Below are 23,042 nucleotides of genomic sequence, written 5' to 3'. Positions count from 1 at the left end.
GTATCCCTGATCACACGATTTATTTATCATATAAACGATCAAGTTGTCTCTTCAATGTATTTCCAAGAGGGAGTATGTTGGATTAAATTAAATAAATATGTGGATATATTTTCGAGAATGGATTGTATCTTAATCTTCTACATAGAGAATGGATCGATATGCTTCAAAAACCGATCAAATCGAACCTAAAATAGACAATTTACTTTATCTTATTAAAGGGATTCTTATCTATCAAATAAAATCTTAATTTTTCCGTCACGGTAAATTAAGTCCACATATTGAGAAACTTGAGGTGTTTGGCATCTATATATATGGTGGTATAGAGGGATAGGCTAAACAAACTGTAGTCTATCTCAAAACAGTGATCTAGGAGAGGTGTGCTTCGAGTCGGTGAGCTTGAAGATTAAATAAACGTGAAAACAACCGCTTTGATTTAAGAGACTTCTGCTACTAGATATATTGTTATCTTTTATTTATTGATTCAAATCAACCAACAATTTTTTTCTTTTCTATATGTGTGTTTGTAGATTAGTAATTACAATTTCACCTTATGATTATAGAGGCTTGGATTCAAATTCAAGTGACAACGTATTACGCATTTACACATACATGCATTTTTACATTTCAGTCCCTAACATAAATTTTCTAGTTCGGCACCTGACTTCAAGATGGCTCTTTCAACCATGGCAAGCTGGGCAGGTTCTGCTGTTTTGGCCATTGCCGACTGGGCAGGGTCCTCTGTTGTTGAAAACCTCATTGGCACAGCTTATTCGTACTTGCATGACCATATGTTGCCGGCCGACTGTGAAGCTGAGCTAAAGAGAGTACAAGAAGCTCTTCCCCATATCACGGCTGTCATGGACATTGCCGAAGCTCTTAAGACGAAGCATCCGAGTGCTGGTTTATGGGTCAACCAATTTAGAAAGGCTGTTGAAGCATCCGAAGATGTGCTCGATGAGTTGGAGTACAGAAAACTTGAGGTAAATGGACCTGGGTGTAGTTCAAAGAAAAGAAAATTACGTTCTCTCCATGATAATATTTTGGAGAGCTTAAAGGAGGCTGTAACAATGTTAGATCATGCTGCTGCTAAATCCAAGGATCTCCTCCAACTTGCCAAGACATTAGGTATATGTGATATTTCTTATTATTCATGGCAAGAAGCTGGTAAAGTTTTAAGCCGTGAAACTACTTCTTTTTTAGCTGAAAGAGAGGTGTTTGGTCGTGATGTTGAGAAGAATAAGATAATTAGTTGGTTGAAGCGACCAACTCAAGTCCACCTCTCTTCTTTCGGTATTGTTGGGCTGGGTGGATTGGGGAAGACCACCCTAGCCCAATTTTCATATAGAGAGATGAGTGGGTCAAACGATTTCGATAAAACAATTTGGATTTGTATTTCTAATAACTTTAATGTTGAAGATATAACGAGAAAGATGCTCAAAGAACTAGGGGAAAATAGTTATTTTGATAAACCATTAAATGCACTTCAAGAGACCTTGAAGGAAAAGATACATTTAAAGAAAATTTTTCTTGTTCTAGATGATATATGGGATGATGAGAAAAGGAATGACTGGGAGAAATTGATTGCTCCTTTGAGGTTTGTACAAGAAGGAAGTAAAATATTATTTACAACTAGAATGAAATCAGTGGAAGACTTACTTGCTAGTGTGATAAGTAAAGAACATGAATCTCTGGCATTACAAAGTTTAGAAGAGCAAGATTTGCGATTGCTCTTTTATAACTATGCTTTCCATGGATTTAACCCTGACAATCATAGAGATTTGCAAATATTTGGAGATCAAATACTAAAAATGCTTCGGGGTAGTCCACTAGCAGCAAAGGTGATTGGGAGCTTAATGAATTCACACATGGACCACCACCATTGGAGAAGAATTTTGAATCACGGTTCTATATTTAACTTAGAGATGGCAAAGAATGTCATGGAGGTTTTGAAGTTGAGCTACTACCATTTACCAGCAGATTTGCAGGTGTGTTTCAGATTTTGTAGCATATTTCCTCAAGATCATAAGTTTGATAAAGATGAGTTGATTAAAATGTGGATGGCTGTCGGTATCATACGGCAGCAACAATGTCAAGGTAAAGAGCCAGAGGATATTGGGCTAGATTACTTTAATCATCTTTTGAGGAAGTCATTCTTTGAATATGTTGACTCATGGCAAGGTGGAAGGTACATTATGCATGATCTAACGCATGAATTGGCCCAAAACGTTTCCTCTGGAGAATGTTGTAGAATAGAGCCTAACGATAAATCTATTACCATCCCTAGCACTGTACGACATATTTCTGTACATGAAAGTGAAATTGAAAAGGTCTTCCATCTAGAAAATTTACACAGCTTGGTTATAACCACTTCAGAGAAAACTGGCACTAATCCAAACTTACTTGTTCTTCCAAATAATTTAATTAAGAAAAGTTTACGTTTATTGAAAATATGTGGCAAATATTGTGAATTGCCAGAAGAGATAAGTTGTTTGGTACACCTCCGTTATCTATCCATTCAATCTCATGATGTTACTCACTCATACAACTACTTGCTCCGTGCTTCAGTTTACAAACTTTATCATTTACAAGTACTAGAGTTTCCAAAAACTCAGTATAATTCACCCTATTCAGGAATTGAACAAACTGAAATGACAAATCTACTTAAGTTGCGTTACATGAGGCTTCCTAATGAGATAATGCAAACCATTCATGGAGTCAACAAGCTTACGTCCCTCCGAGAGTTAACCTTTTTTGTTGGACAGGAGAGTGGTCATCGTATAAATGAACTTGGCACACTAAAGAACCTTCGACACTTGATTATTGAAAATATTGAGAATGTAGGGGATATTGCTGAAGCTGGGGGTGCCAATCTATTAGGAATGAATAATATCATGTCGCTGTCTCTGAGATGGAGCTCAAAGAGCAATCCTAGTAACTCTGAGCAAATCATCGGTTACCTCCAACCCCATCCAAATCTCATGAAATTGACAGTTGAGAATTATAAAGGTCAAAGATCTCCTAGTTGGATGGAGCAATCACCTTTTCTTAACTTGTCATCCCTCAAATTAGTTTCATGTCCTATATGGAAAAATCAATTGTTTTCTTGGCAAATGCCATATCTACAAATTCTTGATATATGGGATTGTCTAAACTTGGACAAGTTACCTAATATGCCCATTTCTCTAATTGAATTTCGAGTTCATAATGTGGGTCTAACTTCTCTTCCAGATTTATATCAAAGTTCTGGTTATAACACTTCTCAACCATTATTACTAAAATCTTCACTAAGAGTAGTGAAGATTAGCAAATGCCCTAACTTAATATCTTTGGATGGGTTTCTGCAGCAAGGCAACCTAGATCTACAAGCTGTTGTGGAATTAACCATCAGCGACTGCGAGGAACTGATACTGGTACCAGTAGGCACATTTGGAAAATTATTTTCACTGAAACACTTGAGCATAGAAGATTGCGAAAACCTTACCAAGTGTCCCAATCTACCACTTTCTCTTACTAAATTTTGCATAAATAATGTCGGAATGAGTGCTCTTCCAGAATATTATCAAAATTCTGACTCAAGGATCGGCCCATCAACATCATCCCTAAAATCATCACTTAGAGAAGTTGAGATAAGATGCTGCTCAAATTTAACAGCATTGAACGGTTTTTTACAGCAAGACAACATAGATTTTCAGGCCGCTATCATAATATGCATCTACAGTTGCATGAATCTTGTACATATACCTGTGAGTGCATTTGGGATATTTGTGTCACTAACAGAATTAACTATAAGTAATTGCCCAATGCTGGTAGCAGTTGATAACGAGATAAACCTTCTTCCTACAAAACTAAAAGATCTGAAAATAGAAAACTGTGGTGAACTTGATGTGTCACTGCTGGAGTCAGCATCAAATCTCACTTCTCTCACTTGCCTTGAGATTAAAAATAGTGAAAACATTAATCGTATTCCCTCAACAGAAAATTCATTCATCTCTCTTATTGATTTGAGTATCATTGGATGTGACAAGCTCACTAAACATTCATTAATGGAAAAAGCACATGGTGCCGACCAAGGGGGTAGCTTGGGCTCTTTAAAGATCAATATGCTCCTCATTGATAACCTCTGTCTCCTTCTTATCGAACCACTGAGAAGCCTCAGATTTGTTAGTCATCTGGAAGTGGATGATTGCTCAGGGATGGAGGACTTGCCCGAGCAATGGATGCTGCAAAACGAAAATACCCTCAAGGATATGTACCTCTGGAATGCAAGCTCTATAAAATCATTGCCTGCTACAATGGCCAGGTTCACTTCCCTTAAAAACCTAACTATCGACAATGCTAATTTGCTAGAGGAGCTTCCAGAGTTACCTGCTTCTATAAGGTCGTTATCTATCAGAAATGCAAGATCTCTGAAGTCATTGTCTCCTACAATGACGATACTCACTGCCCTTGAAAAGTTATCTATCTACGATGCTAATCGGCTGAAAGAACTTCCGGAGTTACCTGCTTCTTTGAAAGTAAAGAAAATTGGAGACAGTCGTGGCCGATGGCTCTGAAACATAAGGATACTCTGCTTTCCTACGAATCCGCAACTCATGTTGAAGAAACAAAACCAGATTTGTTCAATGGGATAATGCTCCATTATTTGACAACTCTGCATTCGTAAGGTATTTTCTTTTCAATTTCTGAAATCAATAAAAGGCTCTTGCAATGGTTTCGAATCTCTTATTCATCAGATAATTATTTTCATTTCCATCTCTCTCTCTCTGTCTCAAACTTCAACTTTTGTAGGTTTTTTTTTCCTTTTCTTTTTACTTATGAATTATGCCTACAGGAAGACTGCCCCCACGCACAGAGTCTGTGACAGCTGAGAGGAATAGAGGATTACATTACACTCAAGCTCCATGCAATCAATTATGAGGAAAAGAACAAAGAATTTAATGCCATATATGCACTATTGCACTACAAATTACTACAGTTGCCTTTCAGGTTTATATCTTTTCTTGTTTCCAAGCAATTCGTTCAACTTTACTTAATTTTGAAATATTTGAGAGATACTACCACATTTTCATTGTTTTAACTCTGCCTAAGTCTAAACAATATAGCTGGTCCCAAGCCCATATAAATGGAGGATTAACATAAAAAAAAAGTGTTAATTAGATGAATAGTGATTCAAATTAACCAAAAACAAAAACAAAAATATTTGCAAAAAAGAAATAAATAACTAAACTGAACAACAGAAACTTGCAAGTTTTTTTAGATAAAAAGCAAAAGTTAAGCTTTCAAATGACATGCACAAATTTTTCCATGTTGAAGTGTCTGATGTTGAGCGAAAGTTATTTAGCTGTTCTTTCCATTTGTTTTCCTTTATATTTTTCTTATTTGAAATGGCTGAGCTGGCCGGTATGAACTTTTGTTTGCGTATACCACTAGAATATCTTTGACCTCTGATATCAATTGAGACCAGTTTTTTGGATTCTCTGAGTGATCTGATGTCTTTACTTGGATAAGAAAGTATGTTCTTCCAGTTCAGTCCTGAATTAGACTGCATCTAACACCATACTGGTACAGTACCAGATGATGCAGTAGTTTTTAATGAGAGGGGGTTAGATGTCATCAATTCTCTCACCGGACGATCATTTCACAGAAAATGGGGACCATACTAAACTACAATTTCATATATGTTTTGCTAATAATTAGGGGTGCGGGCATATATATATTGACCTTATTTATTTATTTATTTTATGAAATGTAAACTGATTGTATTGACCTTGTTTCCAGGTGGCTGAGTTTCAACCTGGCTTTTGACGTTGTAAAATTCCCATTGTCTTTCCCAAGGTAATATATGCTTCTAGGATAGACTATTTTTCTAAATAATTTTGCATTTCACTATCTTAAATTCCTTTCTTTTGCAATGTTTTTGTTTGGGCGGATTTAAGTGTTGGAGTAAACTAGGGTGTTCTTAGGTTCACCAAGCCCTTTTGTGAGTCTAACTTGATTCAAAATCTATAAGATTGACTTCAAACGACAAATCCAAACCATTAAAATCAATATATTTCATAAGTGATGTGTTTACATGTCAATTAATACCATTTTTTTACTTAATTTAGTATAAAATCAAGCGGTAAAAAAATGATAAAAAATAAATGCATTAAAATTAACTTATAAACCTTCTTTTAAAACAAATGTTGTCCAATAAATATGCTCCAATTTAATGCATCATGCACATGCTGTAGGAACCGGAGTCTTACCACATGCTTCATGCTTGTTGGTGATAGGCCTTGTCCCTCTATGAAAAGACGTAATTTTAGTTCCCACAAAAAGGCACCTGAAAAGAAATGAATGTCGGAGTTCATGGTAGCCCTGATTTTAAAAAAAAAATCATACTCGTTGAATTAGTACCTTTAGGTTACTGTAAACTGTACAGTTCTCAAATCTTTTATTTATATTTGTTTTGCTTTTTTAACCATTCCAACTCAGCCTTTTACAATTCATTTAAACCTCAATATGAATCAACTTGGTGTGGAATTAACCGGTATCCAAGAGGTACCGTCCTCACTTAATTGACAGTTTCATATAATAACCACTGGACTTGATTGTTATATTTGCAAATTCCTTTGTTCCCGACCTCATGCTATGTAATTTTCTACTAAAATCAGGATTCGCTGGTACAGCCTTCTCTACTGATAGTTTTTTGGTGGGAATGATTTGTGTCAACCACATCCCTATGGCATGAGTCCTCATGTGCCTTTATCAGAGTACAAGGACAACATCCGACAAATCGGCTTTACATCAGGGTATTTCTCTCTTAATTTACTTATTTTAAATTTTTGCTATCTTTTGAAGCAAATTTGTCGCTTAGTTTTAAGAGAAAAAGTTTGTCATGCTGTTTTGAACAAGGTGTATGTTACCAGTCATGTGTTGCAGTATCTTGGTTATTGTACCAGCCAGGGGCTGGTATCGGTATTAGTTGGATACTTAGAATGCAACCGTGCTGGTTATTATTTCAATCATGGTTCTTGGTTTGCAGAATCTTAATTATTGGCCCAAATTGAGACTTGATAGAATTTCCAAATTAGGAATTGTCTAATATAAAATTAGAATAAATTGCAGCTTAATTGCACAATGAAACTCACATACCTTATTTGGAATTAAACTAATGCTTGTTAAGTGCTTCTATTTTACTGATACATAAGCAGCACCACAATACAAAAACTATTTTTACTCTTACCTCAATTTGCATGCCTTATGTGGATTGTACTTTTACATGCAGAGTTTATCTGACACACCACGCGTTATTTTCCTTAGCTGCCCTCCAGTCAATGAGAAAATGCTTGTTGAATCCGGAAAGGTAATTTATCAAACTAACCTACCGTGTTTTCATCCTCTATTTCTTAGATCACCACATATGCAAAGCTATTTAATTGATTTTGCTCTTCCCCTCCCCCCCCCCCCCCCCCCCCCACCCCCCCGTTCCCGCGAATTAGGACATATGAAGCATGCAGCTTATCACTTGACTAGAAATGAGCAATGAACTGAACAATACAGACTCAAACTTCCAAGTTACCGACTTGTTTAGTGCAATACAAAAGCCATCCGTGCTTTATGTAAGTTCACATTTGCAATAGTAAAAAAAAATATATAAAAAAAAAAACAGCTTGGTTTGTTTGCGTGTTGATAACTTCTAAAAATTTAACTGATGCAGACACAAAATACTGGCTGCGGAGATATTGAAGGCTACAAGTGAAGCAAAATGGGAACCTTCTGTGTATTTGGGTGTTTTCCCAGCCGAGTTTGAAGATGTCTTGTATCCTATCCAATCTTTCATGCAATAGTTGATATCATTAGTTGTACATTATGATTAAATTAATTGGCAGTTTACTTATTAATTATTTATTTTGCACATTTTCTATTTATTTATTTTTGACAAAAACAGTTCGGGTGAAGTAGAGATATTTTTTTTTCTTTTTAAGTAGAACAGGTTAGAGATTGAAATCTCGAATTTGAATAAAAAAAAAAGGTTAGAATTCGTCAGTTTTCATGTGTATGATGTGAATAAATTATTGATTACCTTTCACTTGCCAAATTTCAAAATTACAAATTTATTTATTATAATTAAAGATTATTAAACTAATCCATTATCAAGCACAGAATGGATTTCCACCTATAAAACAATTAATAAGTATGAGAACTAATGAAAGGGAGGTAGCGCAGTTGGTTAGGAAGAAAGTACTAGAATTGTTGGTTGTCCAAAGATCGAAAGTTTGATTCTCTCTCACAGCTTGAAGTTTTCATAAGAAAAAAAAAAGTAATGGAACTAATGGGATATTGCTAATTGATAGATAAGTAAAGACGAATTTTAAAAAAATAATTAGTGGCACTGTCAACTTTTTGAATGAGAAAGAAAAGGAACTCTCGCATTCAATTATATATGATTCCAACCATAGGTCCAGCTTTATTCTATATTAAGCAAATTACACAAATTAAATCGGTACTTACATGCTAATAAGAAATGTGTTTGAATTTCATCTAAATGATAATAACATCACTATATATATTTTGAGTTAGCACTATTCTTATATATTCAAAGATACCCAAAGAGAGATGCATTAATGTCTTAATTCAAGTCTTTAGTTTCTCAAGATTAGTAAAATATTTGTTATGTAATGGTAATCATGGAAGTTTAAATGAATCGCATTAATTCTTCCATCTTCAGTAAACACAGTGTTTCATCGACATCATCATCATCATTATATTATTGGAAGGAGGAGGTACGTACCATGCATATATTTTTTAAAGCATTGACTTTCAGGCTCTGTTTCAAGGTTAATTAATGTCCACACACACCACAATTTGTTAGAGACAAAACATCATCTAAATACTTCAAACAACTTATTTATGCCTCACAAAATATATATTCCCTTTTTACTCCGTTAGCTTTTAGTTTTTTCAATTTTATGCTTCCCAAAATATATTTTTTCTTTTAAGTACTCTGTTAGCTTTTAGTTATCTTCATTATTTTAAAAAAAAATTATTTGCATGGAAATGTTAAATTCTCTTGCAAAAGAGATGGTCCCAGAAAAAACAAGTTAATTATTTTTATATTTTTATTGTAAAATTAATTGTCATACCAATTCCTGTTATTCAATGCTCACGCAACACAACTCTTTAGAAAAATAATTTATATTTTTGGGAGGAAAAGGGCTATCATACTTTAATATCAGAAAAAAAAAAAATTATGAAACTACAAAAAGTTGATTTGACAATTATTTTATCTCAATTACTGTTCATTTTGCCAGTGTCCGTACAGTAAAGTATAATGTAACATATGTTGACAATTTTTTTCAAAAAAAAAAGAAAAAAAAAAGAACCATACATGTGACAATTTGTCACTAATTGCGTGAATAACCAAGGAAGCAAATGCTTGTGACTAAACTACTACAAACGATCAATCATACTTTTATTATGCTTTCGTTTTAATACAAGTATGGTTTTTATCAGCTATGTCTAACCGTTCGGTATATATATGAGAAGTAAATATTGTACTCAACCAAATAAATCTATTAAATAAAATATTAGAGGAAATCAATGTGATTATAGTAGAAGAAAATATAATTGATATCAATTATTAATCAATTAGACCGTTGCATGACTTGATGAGAAGTTTTACATTAAATAATGCTTGACCAAATTAAAAGAGACAGTAATGTTGGTATAGGATCTGTGTATATCATCCAACAACACTTGTTCAGACATAATCTTCATTGAAAATGCAAGATCATATGCATATCATATGCGCCATGAAACATTATCCATGTTTTATCAAACTTGCAAGTTGCAAGTTAACCCGAATTACCAAAACAACTCAGCAACAGCAAATATATTCGGATCAACACTCTCAGTGTTATTCCTCAAAAAGTCTATTCCCTGCAACTTCAATAACTCAATGAAGATCGGTACCAGTAAATTGATCTTAGGGTCGAAATTAAATTCCCAAGTCATTGTCGTCACTATCTCAGTTAGAAAGAATAAGCACCAGTTGAATCAATTTGAGGTTATCGATATTTGCCTTCACCAATATTTTGTTTTTAAATAAAGATGAAGGTCAACTCTCAACTTTCATTACTTGCATAAATAAATTGACTAGGAAAATCTGAAAATATATTTGATTCTATATAATTTTGCCAATCTTGTATCTAGGTACATGTACATTAAATAAAGTAATATATATTTGTTGTTTATAGCATCCTTTAGGAAAATCACAAACTTAAATAAATCCGAGGGTGGGGTGCATTCAGATTGGATTGCAGAGTGGTTGTTGACAGAGACAGGGCAGAGTCAGACTTATAAATTATTGAAATCAAATATAAATGAAGAGCAATCGTACAAAATTAAGTTAGTCTGTAGAAGAAATCAGATCTCCTGCCCGAAATTCCTGCTCCCAGAGTCACTGCAGGGTGGGTCCGGTTACTGTTAAAGGGTTTAGGGTTAAAGTAGTTTTGGGTTTAGGGTTATATGGGGGGCCCACTCTGCAGTGACTCTGCAAATATTGTAAGTGAACCAATTACTGTTCATTACTGTTTCTTGTATCAGTATGGTTAATCATATAAAACATACATTGACAATTTCACATTAATTGCGTCAATAAACATATTAAGTTCTAAGGAGTAATCCACCAAAAACTAACTATCATACATTTATTTCATTTTAATGTGAGTTATTAACTATGTCTAACCATTCCGCACATGAGAAATAAATATTGTCTTTCACAGATTCAACCAAATAAATCTATCCATGGAACCAATAACTTAATATTTGTTGGTTTTTCATTGATATACAGGTTACCTAAATTAAATTATTCATAATGCAAATAAAGAGGCAAACATTATAAGATGTCAATTTGAAGGCTTCAAGAAGCAAAGCAATTCCAGCGTCAATGTTTGGATATTAGAAATTGGGACAACTACTCAAGTTATAAAACTGTGTGTCCGCTATCCCAAATTCCCAATCATGAACCGTCTCGAGTAGGAGTGTAGGAGTCCGCATCGCCTGCATTAACTCAAAATAACATCTCTTGAGTTAATAGATATCGGCCGTCCGATTGTAAACGCAACATCATGCCAGAAGTTAGCTAAACATCGGCAGCCCCACCCATGGGATACAAATTCCTCTAGGTGCAGGTGGGGCCCACTCATCAGTGACTTGAAGCAGAGTCTGTGGCAGAGAACATGTAACAAAGGAGTGGTGTTCAATACTCATGCAGCAATTTCATACTTAATTTCCGACTATTTTGATTGTATCTTATTTTATAATTTATCGGTAAAATATATATAAGATTAGGGGCTTCACCCCTATCTTATTTGGAGTGAAAGAAATAAAAGAATTCTTCCTTTACAATGTTTTCATATACAAACTTGTTGGAACTTTTGTGTTCATTTATTTAAAGTAACCTTAAGTTTGTGCTGCCGAAATGGTACCTATGCTTCCCTCAAAAAAAAAAAAAATGGTACTATGCGCTTAGAAACTGTGTTGGATTAAGATTTATTTTTTACTATATGTAATTTTTACTATTTTGGGAAAAGAGGGTACAGAGGGGTTAATTTTTTTTATTTTTTTCTTTGAAGTATAGTTCCTTCATAAAATTCCTGTTCTAAAAAAATCAGAGAAATTATGAGACATATAATTACTGTTCATGATCCGTATTGTTAAGTATTAATGTAAGAAATATATTGGCATTATTTCCGAAAAAGAAAAAACATACATTGACAACTTGACATTAATTGCGTGAATGAAAATATTAATTTCTTAGGAAGCAAAACATTGTGACTGAACTACCAAGAACGAACTATCATACTTTTATTATATATATGCTTTCATTTTTAATATAAATTACCACCTGTGCCTAACCATTCGGTACGTGAAAATATATTATTGCCTTTCAAAAATTCTGCCAAATAAATTATTAAATAAAATATCAGAGGAAATCAATATGATTACATTAGGAGAGCATATAATTGAGTTCAATCAGACTCACCCAACTATCAATACAAATTGTTTGACCTATCGGTATATTTAACCTAATTTTTTAGATTTTTTATTTTATTTGTTCAGCAAGTGGCAACAATTATTCTTTCATTTTTAAAATAAGAAAACTGAGAAGTTTTCCAATTTTGTAAAGTCTTGATTTTTTATGAAACCAATCACTAAATATATATATGTTGATTTTTCATTGCTATACAGGTTACATAAATCTTGCCAAAATGCACAAATGGAACCCGCTCCAATTTATATTTAGTACCAAAGGACACTTTTTTGTGGTTCTTTATTGAGGAGTTTAACATGCCAAGTCCAAGAGATGATTTCTGCTTTCAACTGCAGCTACCAACCGATGTTTGATTCGCAACGAACTCAGTTGCATTCTACTTGTTAATTTTCCAGAAATAAACAAATAAACCACACTGCTACAAAGCTGAACTTACAAAATATGATCAAGTCTTGTACTCAACATAAAATGCGCGTGTGGTTGTACTCAATGCATTAGATGGAAAAGATTTTCATCATCTTGTTGTACACAACCCAGATCAGGAGGCTGTGACACCTAGCCTGATGAGCAAGGCTGCCATAGACCATTGCAGGACTTGATGAGGTGTTTTAGATCAAATATATCATGGCCAAAATTGACTCTCTACATAATCATGAATTAACTACCTGATTTTAACATTTGAAGAAATCAAACTGATACTTGATATGAGAGTCCAGCTAATATGATATTGGTGTCACATAACACTAACTTTAAAATTAATTGAATAGACTTCAAACGACTAATCCAAATCATTCAAACAAATGTACTTTATGAGTGATGCGTTTACATGCAAATCATTTATATTTTCGAGTTATTTTAGTATCAAATTAAACGGTAAAAATGTTGAAAAATGAATGTATTAAAATTAACTTAAAAATTACCACATTTGACCGCTTGACTTGATATCAAATAAATTCAAAAAGTTATAAATTTTACATGTAAACGGATAACTAATGAAGTAAATCGGTTTGAACGGTTTGGATTCTCTTGAAGTCAATTTGATAGATTTATTTGAAGTCAATTTGATAGATTTTGGAGTTGGTGCTATATAGGCAGAAATGACATTGATGTTATAGCCAGACTCATCAATGTGGCCTTGACGAGAATATTTCATGATGAAATTTGGTATAATGATAATTAACCCCCAGCGCCAAACTTGATGGCATTTTCCTTAACTATAGTTGGTTTTTGTGTATTTTTATACAAGGAAAAGAGGAAATTATGCTACAAAGAACTAAAGTAGTGCATTAAGTAGCTTTTCAAGCAATTTAAAAACTAAGAGCACTTGGACTAAAACTTTTGAAATAGCAAGTGACACACATCTTCAAATCCTTTAGTTGTAGCCAAAAAATGCTTACATAAATAAAGAGAATTAGTTTAACAGGCTTAGTTGACCAAAACTACTCACACTAATAACTATTTTTTATTTTTTTTATAAACTGCATGGATAACTTTTCACAGGAAGTGATTAATCAAAATTACAACATTACTATATTTAGCATTGGATTCCTGCTTCTAACTACGTTCACAAATTGCACAAAATCGAACTGGTTTTTGCCCACCAATCTGGCAAGTACTAATATTACATGACTAAAATTTCCAATGCAATTTACAATCGGTAAAAATTATGGGAGAACAATGACAGCCATCCATTTAGTTCTGCATCATCTACTTTAGGCCAGCAATGAATGAAGACTGGTGGAAACAACATATTTTGTAGGAGAGCACAATACAAGTTTAGTTTGGAACTCAGAGAAAAAAATTCAAAGATAAATTTCGGAAATTCCGAAAAAAAAAAATGAGATCATCTTCTGAGGAGCTTCAAGACATCGCCAACAAGATGCAAAGATCCGGTCACCAAAACCTACATTATTCAATAAATTAAGAAAAAAGGTAGACATGAACTGCCTCAAGTAGGCATCCCCATGGGATTCTATCAGCCACTCTAGGTGCAGGTGGGGACCACTCATCAGTGACTTTAAGTGAACTCTGTGCCAGAGAACATGTAATGAAGGAGTTGGACTAACTTGTTAAAAATGAAAAAAAAAAAAAATGTATGTATAGCACCTGATACTGGATCATAGGGTTTCTTCCGGCACATTCTCTCAGCCAATGAATTGCCGAGGGTAAAGAAAGCATGACAGAACTACAATTATATAAATTAGAGGAAGGATCACAGCTTTCTACTGCATTTTCTTCACTAAATCCATTCGAAGATGAATTGATGGTGCTCGAACACTTGCCATTTTTTACATTGGCTACTGTAGTTGACACAAAATAAAATGTGTAACAAAAAAAGTTAGACATAATAATTGATTAAAACAAGACCTAAGTGAATTTCCAGAAAATATTTGCAAATAACACCAGAGTTTTACTTTGTTTGCAAACAATGTCTAAATTGCCCCTATGAAAATCTTGATCAAAACTAGGCTTAACTTGTGCATATAAAGTTGGAACCTGACAGAAAACTAATTGGCTTCCCGTTAGTTCAGTCTGAGCTTAACACAAAGTGTACCATGCAAGGGGCAAAATTGTCAATATTAGAATTTTTCATTACAACTTTACAGCTGGGTATAATTTGAATTTTCTTAAACATGTTCAGCGCAATTTTGAACTAAATCAAATTTTCAATGCTATTTAAAAATTAGTACATTTATATTACCTGTTCCATGGATGTAGTTCTCCCAAGTTCTCTGTAGGGTCGACTGCCATGACAGATTGACGGAAGTGTCAGATGTCACAATAGATGTTGGGGAGGCGACCTTATTATGAGATGATAAGCCACGCACAAAAATGGCTTTCGAGAAATGCACATCTGAAAAAACAAAAATGAGCCCAATTTCAATCTTAGTTCTCACTCCTATCATCTTAGAATTTCTTAAATACCTTTTCATGATTTTTCAAACCTCTGGATCTATGAATATAATATGAGTAACTTCACAAACTGTACATATAATTCACAATTCCAGCATGCTATAATTTTGGAGTTTACTAAATAAGTGGGTACGAATGCAGTCAAAAATATCCTAAAGGTAAAAGAACAACAAGTAGCAAATATGATAAGTTCACAAAAGAGTAGATACCATTTGCTGCACAAGTCTTGATAAGTTGTGGAAGCAATAGATGTGGATCTCTTTTCTCCATGCAATTAAACAACAGAATCTACAGATAAAAAGTTCATACGTAATGCCATCTCTAATAATAGATCCTGAAAGTTCCTAAAGTAAAGGGACTGAAAGGAGTTCAAAAGATATGTGACTTAGTATGTGTACACTTGAAAGTACTCAAATCTGCATCTTTTGTGCACTTGAAATGTTAGAATTTGCCAATTTTAGCACTGTTCATATCTTTCAATGCACAAAACTGCACTACCGGTAACATTGCAGTGCCATCCCCTAGAGAGTAGTGGGAGATAAGAAATTGAACATTAAGGAAAGAAAATTTATTTGTATCTTCTTTACTGGAATTATTCAGAGTGTAAATTTAATAAAGCTACAAACCTTCAAAAGAACATCTTCACTTAAATTTCTTACTCTCCATATTGTGGTGATTCGAAAGAAAAAAGAAAGAATTGAGAGACTAACCAAACAAGAGGAACAAAACCATCCCCTTCCATTAGAATTCATATCACCCAAAGTAACTCAAATTTTGAGTTCAGATCCGAACCGTCAGATTTGTTTTGGCACGAATGTTAAAGGGGCCTGTGCATTCCAACTCAGGTCGAATTGATCCGGATTCCGATCGGACGGTCCGGATCTAAACTCAACATTTGATTTACCTCTTCTCTAACCTCCCTTAGCTTCACCTCCTGCTACCCAAACATAGTGTAGATAACATAGGTTGTAACTCACCTTTTTTAAACTTATCCAAGACCGGTTGCCATTTCCATTACAATACTCGTAACCATGGGAATTCCCATGAAGTGAATCTAAATCTCCATTCACAAAAGGAGAGTTCTCTCTAAATGTGGCACTGCAGAACCATCTAGCAGAGACATTAAGAGACTCTGGTGTATGAGCACCATCCAAGTAAAAGACCAAATTGCCCCTGCCACTTGAATTTTCTGAATCGATATCCTTCACAATTTGTGCTCGGCCTGACAGAGTTGCTGATGCTAGGCCTCTTCGAAAAGCTTCTGGCAAATCTTTATCCATGGCAACCTACTTACCAGATAATAAATTATATTTTGCAACAAAAATCCTCAATTAATTCTGCATAGCACCAGCAGAAAGAAAGAATGAGGCAAAAAATGAAATGGCCAAATTTATCAGTTAGAAAATTTGCAAAAAAAAAAAAAGGTCCCTACTTTGTGAATGCTAAAAAGAACTCCCTACCATTATTCCGAAGAAGTCCTAATTATAAAAAATTCAAAATTTCATACTTATTGCTCTTAAAAACCTGTTGGAACAGACTATTGCAATTATCTAGTCCAACAAAATTTAAGAAAATTACCTCACTTTTCAGGAAATGACAAAAATACCAGTTTTACAAAAGTAACTCCCATTATTCTCAGTTAAAAAATGTTATGTTTACTTCCATAAGAGCCTGTTATGCAATTCTGAAGAACTTTTTGTCCAAAATTTACCAAAAGTTTTGAGCTGATAAGAATGAACTGACATTGGAAGCAAGGGATGAATGCCCGGTTCTCTCAAGCCAGCATTTACAAAGCGCTACAGCAAGACCAGCATTGATGAGTTGGTGGTCCCCATCTAATCCAAGCTTCAGACCCTTCAACCATTTTGAATTAAGAGCTGATGCCACTTCCAAGGGAATCTATAAATATGCAACAAACTAGGAGCATGAGGAATAAAATTACTTGCACCAAAAAGACCACCAAACAGTAAATTGGAAAGTAGGTTTTTGTAAATAAATCCTGAATACATATTTTTTTCATTAAAATAATAGACCAACATTTAACTTTGCCTGTGTATTGTGGAGTTTCTACACAGCCTGTCCCAAACCAGGAAAAAGGAGGGTCCCGCGAGCCAGCAATAAAAGAACAGCCTCTTTATGGAAATGAATCCCTCATGAATTGGGCAGGAGTAGTACTAGTTTGGGTGACCTCCTCGGAAGTCCATGTGTTTCTTATTCCAATTGAGTTTCATTTCTAGCCTACCCCAACTTGTTTGGAAATAAAGGCTTTGAAGAAGAAGAAAAAGAAGAAGAATAGACCAACATTTCTCAAATGTGCAAATAATACGATAACAATCATCATGTCTTAAGATGTTTCCAATTGTCAACCAAAAATTTAGATTAAGGTTGCAAAAGAAAGAAACCAGTTAAAATTAAAATATTTGCCCTTATTCGAGTTTGTTCTTTTTCTTTTTCTAAAGCCAAATTGAACTAAAATCAAGTCAACCGATTCAATGCGAGTTCAAACCTCATATGACCTGCCTAAAGGCCCATGAAGAGATATGGACGGGATAACCTAGTCCTTTGCAGATGAAAAATGTTTGGGTGTTCATTTCTTGTACGGCAAAAATTATTGCGTGTTAATTGCACAAGGAAGGGTAGTACATTGAGGCCTAAATTACACAAACAAAAAACACCACATTAGTAGTAAAATTGCGAATATACCATCAACCGAGATGCAGTCTCTTGAAGAACCAACATGGCCTTAGGCAGCTGGGGCACCGTGAACCCGGGGACATGAGGCTTCATTCATACGAGCAATATTTTTTGTTAATTCTTGAAAAGAAAACTGCATTCATGGATAATCAAATGGAAAACATTGTAATATGTAGTTCATTATATTTTTTCCCCTATTCATGAAGGACTCAGTACCACTATTAGGGCAATATGTGTGTACCTTGAAAATTCCCGCTTTTTGTGAAGCAATCTTGTCAATTGTATTTCCTACCAATATAATGGATGTTAAAAAGGTTACGAGTCAAGCTGGAGATTCTCTAAAACTTGGGAATATCTGAGACCTCAGTTTCTGTACTAGCATTTTTTAATCTAATATCTATAACAAGAAAAAAATAATAACAATTACAATATAAGAGAGGAAACCAACCTAGAATCTCCATATGATCCATCCCAAGTGAAGTTACACCACACACAACAGGCTCCTTAATCTATGCGTTCCAGAAAATTCATAACAATTAAACAAAGCTGCTTGTTAAGATAAAACAAAGATAACAAACAGAAGAAAAGGGAGTTACCACATTAGTTGAGTCCCATTTACCTCCGATTCCGACTTCAATAATGGCAACATCAACCTAGATTACACGCTCCATGTCATTGAGCATAGAAAAATTTATATATTATTAGGGTTCAGCACATTTTCTAGCAGAAAAGAGATTGATTCGTACCTTCTCACACAAGAATATCTTAAAAGCTAAGAGAGTAAGAAACTGGAATAGACCAGGCATCAACAATTCCTCAGACAATTTGATCTGCAAAGCAAAATGAAAAGAATATCACAGTTGTTAGTTTTTTATTAAGAAACTAAATATCAGAAGAGAAACAGTATTTGTATGTGATAATATTATAAAGAAGAGCACCTTCAGCTGGTTCCACAAATCCCAGAAATAATGTAAGAACTTTTCCCTGGATAGTTCCAACCTGCGAGAATTTGCACATCAATATCAGACATAATTTGCATACAAGTACAGAATAAAAGATGTCTTAGAAAATCACGAGTTAAGACATTATGCAATTTATTATTGCCTCATTGTTCACGTGACTAAGAATGAGATAAAAAAGACTCCACATAACTATCATATTCCCCAATAAGTTATTACATACCCGTTGATCCGAATCCTTTCTCTTACATCAATCAAGTGGGGGGATGTAAACAATCCAGTTCGTAGACCACATTCACGTAAAATTGCTTCAGAAAATGTGCAAGTTGAACCCTGGAATTATCAATTACATAGCAACATTGCACCTAATTTATAAGTTCATAAGAAGACATCAAACTAGATCAAGCTATAGATGAATCATTTATGCAATCCGAACTAGGTCAAAGATTTACATAGTTCTTTTACCTTGCCTTTAGTTCCTGCAACATGTATGATTTTAAGTTCATTGATGCTTTGCTCCAAACCTAACATCTGTATATTCCCACGGCAAAAGAAACATAACTATTATACATAATTTCTTTAAGCAAACTATTGCACTGTACAAGAATCCTAAATTTACAATCCCTGGGAATTAAAATCTTTGGTCTTGAATTCACTGAATTTAATTCCAGAGTTGAGCATACCAACCACAACAGTATATCGGCTTCTACAGTTTGAACTTTTCTTGGTCCTTTTTTATGAAATTATGGGGCTTACTTGAGTCTTTATGCCAGGTTCAAAGCTAAGTTGCACCTCCAAATAAAAGTTTCAGCCAATACATTGCTTGCACTTTTACTGGAGACAATTGGTAATTCTTATCAAAACTGGGAAATAAATTTCACCTAACCTTTATGTATTTAAGCATTAATGGAAAATTTGTACCATCGCTGGCTACAGAATTTGGCCTCTTATGCTGGCCTATCAGGGAGGATAGTGCCTCCATCGCTGCTTCATACGAAGAAGTAGCAGCCAAATCTTGTGCGATGCTTTGATCCTCCATTTCTACTGCTAAAATTACTGTTTCACAAGAAAAACCAACCGGCGATGGTATTTGTTATATAAATTGTTGTGTTGAAGGAGATAAAGAAGAATTCCAGTATGAATTACTGGTATTATGGAGGTCAACAAAAAAAACTGACACATTGGTTAATGATTTTCTTAACATGACCTAAATGGCTAAATTTTTTTATATATATACAAGAATAACAAAAATGCAACATGTATCCAAATTACAAAACCAACCCAAACTTTACATTCTGGTAAATCTGACAGAAACCCAACTCATTTAATTTTCAAATAAAAATTCTGACCTAAATAAATCTAATAAGAACCCACTGCAAAGTTATCACAGCAAGAAGACCTTGAATTCAGCATCAAACGATACAGGCTCACTGACCCCTACTTTTTTTCCCTAAATGCCCTTTACGGTGTATTTTTCTGTTCTAAAGGACAATTTATTAAAGTGCACAATTTTACCCCCATAAGAATTTAGAAATATTCCACTACTGGCTGACATGTTCTTTCAGTAAAATTCAAACAATTTTAACTGATTGCGCTCCTTTTGAACTAGAATACCATACTGATAGATATATTTTTGAAAAATAATAGACCTCTATTTTGACTAGCTAAAGTTCTGGCAAAATTTCATTTCAGGTTATATTAGCAAATTTGTATATTTTGGTCCATGACAGCTATCATATGTTTACTTTTTACATTCCAGGCCATTTTTTAAATCCTTTTGTAGAATTCAATAAGCTTGGAAGTATTACAAGCCATTATTTTGCATTAAAAGGATAGGATCAAAGTAAAAATTAGCTGATTTATACAATGAGATATCCTATGGAACAGAAAAAGAAACTACAGTAGCAAGAAAAGGCGCCTCAATTTGTAAAATAAAGCGAAATTAGAAAAACGTACCAGAAAACCTAGCGGGGTCCTGTTTTGCGAATGGAATAAAAAGCTTCAGCCGGAAATAATCGAACAACCGAAAGAAATAAGACGAGAAAGAATGAATGGGCGATAATTTGGGAAATATATTTTTTTGCTGAATTATTGTGGTTAAAGTATAAAAGTGGGTAGGAAATGTTTGAAAGCTCTGATGGTGGAGGGAGAAAGGGTTTCTCACGACTCCGCTGCTAAAGATCTCCAGGTAATAACCCCTGACTGTAATATTGGCCAAACGAGAGCAAAGTGTTGACTGATAATTGTTTATATTTATCTTCATCTTTTAGTTTCACTCCATATGTTTTTTATATTTTTTTACTGTGTTTTTTTATTTTTATGATAAAAAAATTTTGTGAATTATATTAGTAGCTAGGAATACTAATTCTGAAAGTTGTATTTTTACATTTTTGACCAAATATTTAACTTGAACTTTATAATGATCATTTAAAAACAAATGACGACCACTTTATATATTAGAAGTTAAGTATAAATACATTTCGTGCAAATAAAGGATGCAAAATATTATGCAAGAATAATTTCTCTTTTATTTGAGATGTATGCAAGAATAATTTTTCTTTTATTTGAGACCATTTTAACATAAGTACAATGTCGAAAACACTGTTGTAATAAAACAATGAAGCAGATTATCACTTTTAAAATATATAGAATAGTTTAATTTAATTTGAGTAGAAAAAAATAATTTCATGTTTTCAGTTTATATAAGATTTCTTATTCATCCCCTTTAGTTCTTAGTTCTCAGCACCCCTCAAGGACTTTGCACATCTCTCTGGACATGCAAATTATAAAGTCTTTTTGCTCAGATTATATGGGAATTAATAACAAAAATACTTCTCTTTGGAGATTGATCAAAATTCATATCTTTTATTAAACCTATATGCATGCTGCTGCATGTATAACAAACATACAAGAGAATAATATATTGTACTATAATTTTAGTATTATATTTATCTAGTCAATATCACTTACATTTTACTCACAATTGAGATATCTGCAGGGTTCTAAATAGCGTGCTATAGAATTATCATAACATAAAAGCTATAGTGCTATCGACACTATAGCGGCGCAATATGAGCATAACGCTATTTTTTTAACTGTTCCGCTATGATACGATAAATGCTATTTAAATATTTGATATCTGAGATCTCCAGATATTTGAGAACTAATTAGTTCATCATCAATTACTATTAAATAGGTGGTTGATGAATAATGCATATTGTAAAATCTAAAAAATGAGTCCTAGGGAGGGGGGGTATTGTGGGGTATCATCTCAAATAACTAAACTTTCAGTTTATTTCAAAACCAGGCCTTTATTTTAAAAATAATTATTATTATTGTTCAAAATCTGTTAAATTATTATACAATTGTCTTATTTAAAATTAAATATTTTCTTCAAACAAATATATTTTTTTCGAAGTGAATTTCGAAAATCAACTCTAGTTGAGAGAAAGAATTAATCATGTCTAATCTAGTGACGAAGACATTAATATTTATATAGAGGTCATAAATTCAAAATCTAGTGTGTACTAAAGGTGAATTGAAGAGTTTAGATTTCCATCTCATGCTGAAAAAAAATACGATTATAAGAAGAAGAAGAAAATAATCTCGCAGTGTGAAATATTCAACTCATGCATCCAATTAAAACTATCCTATGACGAATAAATGTTAATAAACAGCTTCAAAATTCAAAACCAATTGAGGTCGTGAAAGCAACTCCATATTGTTTGATGCACAGGAAATATTTGTATATTTGTCTAGTCAAAGATTCTTCGTTACAAGTTGTACCTTGTATTTTCCAAAGTGGGTCCATCCATTATTGGTATGCTCCTTCCAACCCTATAGACTTCCTTATATAGTCAAATTTGTTTCTAGCCGCTTATCATATATGTATGGTTCAGATCTAATCCGATTTAATGCGGCTCCGATCTATAAACTGTTTTCCGTTTGATCTAAACCGAACGATTCAGATTTATTTCAGAAGATCCTACGCATCCCCCACTAGTGAATAGGAACAGACCAGAGCAAGATCCCTCCTCGGGAATTGGGTGACATAATATCTTTTTGGATCGTGACCGTTTAAATCGAATCTACACGAATATTGAAGACCCAAATTCTAATCGGAAGGTGCAAGTATAAACAGAAATATTCTGTTACCTCGTAGGATATGGATTCGGTGGGGTGGGGGGTTGGATTCGATGGTAGGTGCGTGCAGAATTGTAGATTGATAGGATCTTATTAAAATGGACAGTTCGATCTCACTTCATGGAGAATTTTTTTTTTTTAGAAACCAGAAATATAAAAATAAATTTTATCAGATTAACTTGATTATTTTGTATTTTTACAAAAATTACAAGAATCAAGATGTCATTTCGGTTCCAACTGTTTTCACAGATTTCGAAAAAAAAAATACATTGAAAAATTGTGAAAATACCTAG

At 33.7% G+C, this 23,042-nt stretch overlaps 2 protein-coding genes across 7 annotated transcripts; one reads left to right on the top strand and one right to left on the bottom strand.

Moving 5' to 3' along the window:
- Positions 1-263: 263 nt before the first annotated feature.
- On the top strand, positions 264-4,843 carry LOC144573661 (putative disease resistance protein RGA1). The gene is made up of 2 exons (XM_078323434.1): positions 264-4,664; positions 4,832-4,843. The coding sequence occupies exon 1, from the start codon at positions 669-671 to the stop codon at positions 4,551-4,553; it is 3,885 nt and encodes a 1,294-aa protein (XP_078179560.1). The 5' UTR covers positions 264-668; the 3' UTR covers positions 4,554-4,664; positions 4,832-4,843.
- Positions 4,844-13,465: 8,622 nt separating this feature from the next.
- On the bottom strand, positions 13,466-20,884 carry DFC (DHFS-FPGS homolog C). Of its 6 annotated transcripts, none has more exons than XM_078322829.1 (16): positions 20,563-20,884; positions 19,493-19,662; positions 19,072-19,137; positions 18,830-18,939; positions 18,586-18,646; positions 18,394-18,477; positions 18,244-18,300; positions 18,096-18,156; positions 17,889-17,935; positions 17,657-17,734; positions 16,697-16,852; positions 15,931-16,239; positions 15,163-15,241; positions 14,742-14,894; positions 14,147-14,340; positions 13,466-13,943 (listed from the first exon to the last, which is right to left on the bottom strand). In XM_078322829.1, exons 1-16 carry the CDS (start codon positions 20,867-20,869, stop codon positions 13,884-13,886), a joined length of 1,992 nt encoding a protein of 663 aa, XP_078178955.1. In that variant the 5' UTR covers positions 20,870-20,884; the 3' UTR covers positions 13,466-13,883. The 6 variants fall into 6 exon arrangements, with proteins under 6 accessions (XP_078178955.1, XP_078178956.1, XP_078178957.1 ...); XM_078322830.1 differs by having other exon boundaries at positions 19,493-19,653; XM_078322831.1 differs by having other exon boundaries at positions 19,493-19,650.
- Positions 20,885-23,042: the final 2,158 nt, after the last annotated feature.

Source organism: Carex rostrata, chromosome 21 (assembly GCF_964058835.1).
Source record: "Carex rostrata chromosome 21, lpCarRost1.2, whole genome shotgun sequence".
NCBI classification, from domain to species: Eukaryota; Viridiplantae; Streptophyta; class Magnoliopsida; order Poales; family Cyperaceae; genus Carex; species Carex rostrata.
This window is presented reverse-complemented; position numbering and strand designations above follow the sequence as displayed.